At 40.5% G+C, this 8903-nt stretch overlaps 1 protein-coding gene across 2 annotated transcripts in view; it reads right to left on the reverse strand.

Annotated features, from left to right (window-relative positions):
- Positions 1-3555: 3555 nt before the first annotated feature.
- The window catches only part of ankef1a (ankyrin repeat and EF-hand domain containing 1a), an 8916-nt gene continuing 3568 nt past the window's right edge, over positions 3556-8903 (reverse strand). Inside the window, exons 4-9 of one of the 2 annotated variants that reach the window (XM_020616941.1) lie at positions 7985-8184; positions 7649-7798; positions 7355-7478; positions 6195-7017; positions 4979-5205; positions 3556-3987 (exon numbers count right to left, since the gene is read on the reverse strand). In XM_020616941.1, coding sequence (XP_020472597.1) covers positions 3833-3987; positions 4979-5205; positions 6195-7017; positions 7355-7478; positions 7649-7798; positions 7985-8184 — 1679 coding nt within the window. In that variant the 3' untranslated portion in view covers positions 3556-3832. Of the gene's footprint in view, positions 3988-4978; positions 5206-6194; positions 7018-7354; positions 7479-7648; positions 7799-7984; positions 8185-8903 lie in introns of those variants that run through there. The other variant, XM_020616942.1, reaches the window with a different exon arrangement.

Raw genomic sequence — 8903 nt, forward strand, 5'->3', positions numbered from 1 at the left:
TCTGTTCTAACCATGGATGAAAACCTTTCCATGCTAGTCTCAGGAAAGCCTCATAGAGCAGCTTGTGCAGCCCTACTGCTCGATTGTACCTGTGACCATCAATAACCCCTGAAACTGAGCCATCAGCCATCACTCCTGCCTCCACACAAAGGTCTCTTAGATCAGCATCTGCAAACCGTTTTCCAATTGTTGCCACGAATGTACAGGTAGTATGGAAGACCCCCATTCTAAGGATGATGCTCTTGAATAGCTCCTGGTGTTTCCAGGTAATTTCTGCAGCTTTGGCATATAATGCCTGATCAAAAACAACAACAATGTTGTTGAGCTGCAAAGACTTTATGATGTTTATGGACTGGTGAAGTACCTCATGTACTGTTGATAACTGTGTAGCTGGAGCATTGATTGTGGGCAAATAGCCTATACTATCGTCTTGTACACTTGTATCATTGTGCGTGAGGATGTTGAACCCAGTCCAGCTGCAAACATCTTTGTTGGTAAAATGAGCCATTAGCCACATGTGGTTTCTGCCTGCTGCACCCTCTAGCAAGGAGGCATGATTGGTGTCAACCGTCTGTATAACAGGAGGATTGGCATGCTCTCCTGCATTGTAAATGGGAAGTACCATCTCTACTGCTTCAATGCTTCTCTTCTTGGTTTTGGGGATGCAAGGGAAAGCTCTGGTCTCAACAGGATGATCAGCAATAGGTTTTTTTTGCACAGCAATTCCATTCACTCTGTGATGTCCCTTCACCACTGATTGTCTCCTCTAGTCTGTCTATATTGTCCCATGCCAATGTTGTGAACATACCGGGCTTGATGTTTTGTGGTAGTGGGATGGCATCTGCACTTGCTGCTTGCTTCTGAAGGCAGAGGGCTGTGTCAATTTCTTCTACCTGAGAATATGAAACACCATGGCCGAGTCTATTCAGTATCTTTATCAGTTCCACGTTTCCAGTGAGTGACTTGACAGCAAAGGGCAACACAATCTGTTTTGTAGGCTTGACTTTGCCGCAAGTAACAGCATAAACTAGGTCTTGGCTGAATGAAGCTGTGAGCCTTTGGACCCTCTGGGATGGGTTATCACCTACTTTCGATGACCCTGTTAGGAGTGTCTGAAGAAACCCCACTAGAGATGTAGGAGTGCTGTTCATCATCTCAAGATCTGACGCATGTGGTGGCCATGCTTGAGTAATATCTTGGTTCCAAATATCATCTCTGATCTTCAGTGCCGCTTGCGATATGACGTCTTCACTAATGCTTGATTTGTGCTCCTTCATCTTTTAGTTTCTGGCAAACTGTTACAAGTTCATCCATTATCAAATTGTCAGGCTATACCAACAGCTTTCCTCTGTCATTATGTATGATGTGTAAAGATTCACCAAATTCAGCTTCAGCCTTGTGACGTAGGTGTTTCTTTGTAGAAGGTGCCACTTGTGTTGCACCACATTCAGCCATTTCTGTCATCAGTTTAGAGGCCAGGTCTGTGAATGGTACACACTGTAGGATGTTCAATCAGTCCTTCCCTAATGTATGCAAAAACTTTGGAGAGCACCATTCTTTCTGCTGCTTCATAATGACATTCTGCTTGGTCCAAATTAAGTTCACCTTTGTCTATGTCTGTACTTAGATCCTTTGTATACACCCTGTAGCAGGATCTGTGATAATGACCTTCAGCTGCTACTAGTTCATGGCTGACTATGGCTAGCATTCTGTTGTCACCTTTCCTGACAGCTGCCCTCCTGATTGTATCATCAGCTCTCAACTCTCTGCATTTTGTCAGGCTCTCTTTTGTCCTTTGACCTTTCTTGCTACATTTGTCACAAAATATACATTTGGCCTCATATACCCTTGATGCCGATGGACCTTGTCTAGTGGATTTTCTTAAGTCTTCTGTGAGAGATCTTTCTGCAGAACTTTCTTTTGCAAGGATGCTGTCAAGCAGTTTCTTCATAGTGAAGATGCTATGACATTTCCTGTGATACAATACTGATGGTATGCTACCTTCAGGTAGGTCTTTAGCAAGATCAAGGATGGGGCTGTAGCCTCTTATTTTAGCTGCTCTGAGTAATGTGTTCCATGAATCTATATTCGTAGGTGTCACAAGGTTAGAGTCATCATCCGAACAGTGTATTAAACAATCTGGCTTCTGTTCTGCCATAATTCTCTATTCTCTGATGTACATTGCTCTGAAAATAACAAAAATACAGGTATATCAATAACATGGACCATTTAAATATGTGGTACTAAAAATAGCATCAGGACTAGCTGTTTCCAATTTGTATAAATGCTAGTTTGTGCAACAAAGTAGAGAAGTAATGTGGTTTTGAAATCCCATGAAATTTCAGCCTTCCTGCACTCTCTGCATCTTCACACACTCATCAGTCTTTTTTAATTACTCACGAAGTTGTTGTTGTAGAAAATGGGTATCAAATGAAAGAGTGGACTTTCTGCTTCACAGTGACGCTAGTACCTTGATTGTAGAACAAAGATGGTCAGAGTAATCTTCATTTGAAAATGCATACAATTCAACAATGTTGCAATCATCGGTCATTTCTTCACTCATGGTCATTTTTTCACTGAGTCATAGCTGAATATGGTGCAAAGTTCTTGTAGCCTCCAAGGGTAAATACTGTAACACATATCGAAATAAACAGCAAGACAACTTTTTTTCGATGCTGCTATTGGCTTATCTGTACAACGAAGTATGGTGGATTAATCTGGTTTTGAAACTAGCTCCAGTCGTTGCATATTTCATATACTGTTCATACCTATTTTTGTCAATTTGCTAGGTCATGGATTGTCCCACCACCATGGTTCTGATATCATCTGATTATAGAGAGTCTTGGCTATCCATATCTGAAAAGGTATCCCCACTAATATCAATATGTTTTGAGATAGATATACAAATATAACAATTTAATAGATGCAAACAATGTTTTCTTTAATATGAAGGCTAACATAAAACGTATACAACAAATATCATGTCAAATTGTGGCAGATATGGATAGCCCTGACTGTCCTTAAAAAATCAACATATAGCATGTATGGCTACCTCCTACAATAGACTTCATAGAAACCTGCTGTGCAGATACTGTAGGATGATAATGACAAAAATAATGATTGTCCAAAAAGATTAATAAAGCTACTCATTTAAAATGGTTATCATGTTTCAAAGTACTTATATGGACTCTACAAACAAACTGGTACCAAAGGGATTTTGCCACTTTAGGTGGTACCAAATTCTGGCTTGGCCCATGGACTAATTTATTCTACTTAACAGATGTTTTCTTAGCCCCTAGACCTGCTGCCTGCAGCTATACTGGACTATGAATTTGCACCAGCTACTTGCAGAACCTAAATGACAAATTCAATGCATTTTGTCTGATAGAAGCCTGGTTACAGGAAATGCAAATTCAAGCATCAGTATGGTCTAGGTGTGATGTAACGCAATTGGTCTAATTTGCCTAAAAGTTTACAAGTCTTACAGTCGTAATATCCTTTTACAGGCACATAAAGAGGCTACACAATTAAAAACCAGGATAGGAGATTGCCCCCACTCAAATGTTGCCTCAGTTTGAATTTAATATCATTTACCATCTACTCTAACCTTCTATGTAACACAGGGTTGGTGGTAGTGGAGCTGTATTCTCACAGAGACAGCCATGAAAGTTTGCTCTGAATGAGCCTGAATGGGTTTTGTGGACAGGGAAGAGAGTGACTAAAGAATAGAATAATATTTTCATTTCACTCATGTGGAAAAAAGGAAACATTTGCAGCCACAAGTTTTTAATGCGCTTGTTGCAGGATGGAAAGAAGACTTTAATGGAGTTACTTAGGTAGGTACCTCTTCTGTGGTAGGTTTAGCCTCTTGAGCTTTGCCTCCTTCTGCTGTCTCATTTGGTTTGGGCAAAAAGTCCATCTCGTCTTTGACCAACTCTATTATCCTGGAGTCTGCAAAAGCTCTGGCAATGTCGAGGCAGTTTTGTCCTGCAAAGAAATAAAATATTTCCAGTCACACAACAGCAGAAATCACACTGGTACCATAAAAGGCCAAATTATTAGAATAACTGTAAACTATTTGTTGGAAAATTTAACTAGAGTTGGAAAAAAAAATCCAATGGATCTTACAACCCCCAAATCAGAAAAAGTTGGGACGGTAAATTAAAATTAAAATTAAAACTGAAAATAGTGATTTGTAAATCATCTGTGTCCTGTATTGCACTGAAACAATACAGCATTATTTGATGTGATACCTCATCAGTTCTATTCTTTGTTTAAAATGAACACTCACTTCAATTCTGGTGTCTGCAACACATTCCAAATACAGTTGGGACAGTAAAGAATTTACCGCAGTGTGATGTTTCCGTTCCTTTTCACAACACTTAAAAGACGTTTAGGGACTGAGGACACCAAGTGATTAAGTGGGTCAGGTGTCATTTTGTCCCATTCCTCCTGCAAACAAGTCTTAAAGTGCACAACAGTCCTGGTTTTTGTTGATGCACTCACCTGTTAACAAATTTCACCAATTTTAACACCAGTTTCAAATGTAATCATCATTTCAGCGTTTTACTTCATTACTAGCCCTGAAATGCAACCATCTCAACTTTATTTGGGATAAGTTGCAGGCCTCAGAGTGTTTATTTTGAACAAAGCATAAAATTGATGAGGTATCACATCACATAATTTGCTGCTCTATTGTATTCAATGCAATACAAGACACGGATGATTTACAAATCATCAGATTCAGTTTTCTTTCTTTTTGATTTTATATTACTTATGATTTGATTCCCAACCTTTTCTGATTTGGGGTTGTATTTCCTATGGTGCATCCTCTAAATGTTATAAAACCCAATTCAGTTATAGTCCTATACATTCATATGAGTCTGTTACTAGTGTACATTAAAACCTGTTCCAAGTGGAAATGGATTTCAACATTAATATTTTTACCGAACTTTGATATATTTATGATTTACATTACCTTTCTTGTTCTCTGCATTAACACTGGCACCTGCCTTGATGAGGAAGTCCACACAGGAGGGGCGAGAGCTCTGAATGGCCCTCATGAGGGGCGTGGCGCCACCGAGGGCCTGGGCATTTACTGTGGCCCCAGCCTTCACCAGAAGTTCAATGAGTTCCACATGGCCAGCGTAAGCTGCATGGTGTAGAGGTGTCCACAAGAACTGATCACACACATTCACATCTGCCCTGTCAGGATGAGTACAAAGATTCTGTGTAATTCTTTCAATCAAGTTCAAACCCCTTAGGTTATAATCAAAAACAAAGTATATTTGACTTTATGGCCAATTGTTTGTCTTTAGATTTGACTTTTTTAAATTTACCTTATATATGAAAAGATTTCAGCTGCCAAATGTCAAATATACAGTATATAATAATAATAATAATAATAATAATAATACATATCTAGACATCCCTGAATATCGCAGTGAGGAATGTCATTTAAAATGGCCTTGTTTGTATCATACAGTAAAATCTAACTCTGCATAAAAAGAAGGGTTTGAAATGTCTGCTGATTAATGATGGATTATTCATTTTAGGAAACTCTTCTTACATAATCCACCAACACCTGTTTTTGAAACTGGAATGTTTCATCAAAATTTTACAATTTGTGTTTTTGTGCATATACATTAAAATTATCTGTTGCTGTAATTCAAACTTATTTGTGACAGATGTTTTGAACAGCTTTGTTTGGAACTTGCACTAAATGTTTTACAGTAAAGTTATAATCCTTAAGATTGTATTTTTTCTGCATTAGCTATTCAACCAGGTTTTGTGTCATTTTGTATTGGTTCAGTGGACAAACATAAGCTTTTAATGTCAACCAGTCACACATGTGTCGCTGAAGTGTGTCTACAAGACAGGACATTGTCATTGGCTCCATTTTTTGTTTAGATGCATTCTAAACAGGCACATCAGTCGCCCTCTGTTGTATTTCTGACAACAAAGTTGCTCGAGTTTTTGCTGCCCCCGGAATTTTGGGAGCTGTAGTATAAAATCACATTTGTTCTTACCACCAGAAACTATGGGGGTCACCAAATTAACCTAGGAATGAATCTTAATTCACATTTTTGTTCATAGGTTTTACTTAGCTGTGTTAAACAACCATCACAAATGCAGCTAAAAGGCATGTCTGTCTGTAAAAAGTGTCTCTAAAACCAGAAATAAAAAAATCTCACCCCTGGCCGAGGAGGTACTGAGCTACCTCGTAGTTGCCACTGGAGCAGGCCACCATCAGCGGGGTCTTGTAATACTGATCGTGAACATCCACAGGCACCCCCTGACTGAGAGCCAGATCCAGAGACTCCAGATCTCCACTTTCCACACAGGAGTTGATATTGACATAGACCTTCTGTGGCTTCTCCAAGTACCATCCTGAGTCATTAACTATGGGATGTACTGGAGGGTGATCAGGGTCGAATCGCAGAAGGTCTGAGCCGTTGTGGTATGTCTCGATCATGAAGTGAGGTGGGCCTCCGTCTGGGCGCCGGGGCATAAACTGTGGTGGGAGAGTGCAAATGGGCACTGGGGGGACAAATTTACCCTTCTTCTTACCTCCTTTTCCTCCCTTTTCCCCCCTTTTCTTTTTAGGCATGTAAGAAGAGAGGAGGAATGGCTTTTGGATGTATTTGACTCCTTTGATGAAATCATCAATGTTGACATAACCCTCTTTTCCCTTCGCATGAGCTGAGATAATTGTGTTTAGCTGGTCTTGTTCAACTGGAGCTTTTAGCTTTTCTAACACTGCAATAAACATCTCTGTAGTAACTGTGTCTGATTCGTTCCCAAAGGCTTTCCGTAATTCAGCCTCAAACACATACGACCAGTCGTAGAGGGTCAGGGCCCAGAGATCTGACATGAGGGTGTCCTCGCTGGATTTCTTGCCTTTCCCCTGTTTGTTCTCAGCCTTTCTCAGCTCTTTGGCTCCTGCTTTGTGACCAGCACCATTGGCGATCTGACGTGGCAACAAACCTTCCTTATTCCTTAGTTTTGGGTTACAGCCTGAAAGACAGAGCACAGATTTATGAAAAATATAAACACAAGGTCGAATTACTTCATTTAATTTGGGATTGTGTTTGCAGCTGCAAATTTAATTTTATTTATCAAATACTTGACCATGAAGAAAATTTAATTTCCTGGTGCTACATGTATCATATAAGCTTTCAATATATAAACACAAAGAGAGACCAGTAGAGGGGCTGTTTCCATCCTGAGACACCAAAGGCATTAGGAGTAGCAATCACAGGTCTGTCTTTGCCTTATCTATGAAAACCCCAAAAGCTGAAGTTCACTGCGCTGACAAGAGGATGCCCATTACTGTTTGCCTCTGTCACATTACCTCTCTGAGCCAGGAACTTGCAGCAGTTAGCATTGTCGCCGGCTGCAGCATAGTGCAAGGCCGTGCATTCCTCCAAGTTGATCACACCCATGTCTGCTGAGTAAGCAGACAGCACCCGAATTACCTGGAAGGCAGAAAACACCACAGAAGAACACATCACACAATCCTTCTAATCTAAATATAAAATACAGTGTACACTGAAAAGAAAAGAATGTATAAGAAACAAACGTAATGGAAATTATATCAGTTACTTAATCAGTATTAAACAGTGAAGTTCAGTGTCTGAGCATGCACCTCAAAAAATCCTCCCATAGCAGCATAGTGCACTGCTGTGAAGCGTTTTCGGTCTAGGGCGTTGGGGTTTCCCCCTTTACGGAGAATGGCTTTTACAAGCTGCAGGGAGCCTGCTTTTGCTGCCTCCATCAATGCTGTGACACCAGTTTCCTGAGGAGAGGAGAAGAAAGGACAAATCCAAAGTCAGTCAGGGCTCAACAAACAACACACAGAGCGTCTCAGCTGCAAATATCTTCTCACTACACTATGCTGTATACAGGATAACCTATAGGATAAGCTATCACTCCCACCTACTGCATGATGACTATATAATACAGTTTCCATCAAATTTTTTACCTGGTTTGTTGTGTTGGGGTCTGCCCCAGCATCCAGCATCATGAGACATATGTGGGCCCACTCCTGGGCTTTTTCACATATCAGCTGGAAGACATGAGTCCCCTTGGCTGACACGTTGTTGGCGTCTGCCTGGTACTTCAACGCCAACTGCAGGCAGTAGGTGTGGCGCTTGGTGGGGTACATACAGTAGAACAGCACACCTAAAGAGTGGTTTAGACAAGTAGGCGAGATTTCTGTGTGACATGTAGCTTTTGAATTAAATCTCTTGAAATATAAATCTCACTATCAACATCATCTAGTATGAATTTGGCCAGAGGTATTCTGGTAGCCAAGTGGTTCAATACATTCCAAATGCTGTAAATTAAGATTTTGAACATTGGGGGCTGTGACCCCTAAACTGGGAGAGTGGCTCCAACAGATCCCAGGAACAACATCTGAGATCTCTGTCCAGAAGAGTGCAGTGCTAGGAACAGCTAAGATACTGCACAGGACCCTCAAGCTCCCAGGCCTCTGGTAGAGGACCCGAGCTTGAAGGAAGGCATACAAGACCGCCCCAAAGTGAGGGGGGTGAGTGGGGAATTTTTATATATATTGAAAGTTTTGTGATGATCAGAGCAGTCCACAAGAAGAGGCAAGGAATGTACCTGGTTTTAAATTGTATGTACGATGGAGAAATAACTTGTTAATTTACAGGCATATAACAGCTGGGCTCTAGGCCTGAAGTTCTACAAATTATCACAATATGTGGCAAATGTTGTCAATAAGGCTGTGTGTGTTCATGCCAAAGAATCTGCAATTGTCCATGAAGGACAGGTGCCCAAGGTTCATGTCAAGTTTTTTTTTCATATTACCGAGCTCATTTTTTTAACCTTTATTGTCAAGCTGAGTTTTGCTGTGAGAAATGCTCTCGTTTACAGGA

This window comes from Monopterus albus, unplaced genomic scaffold, assembly GCF_001952655.1.
Source record: "Monopterus albus unplaced genomic scaffold, M_albus_1.0 scaffold182.1, whole genome shotgun sequence".
Lineage (NCBI taxonomy): Eukaryota > Metazoa > Chordata > Actinopteri > Synbranchiformes > Synbranchidae > Monopterus > Monopterus albus.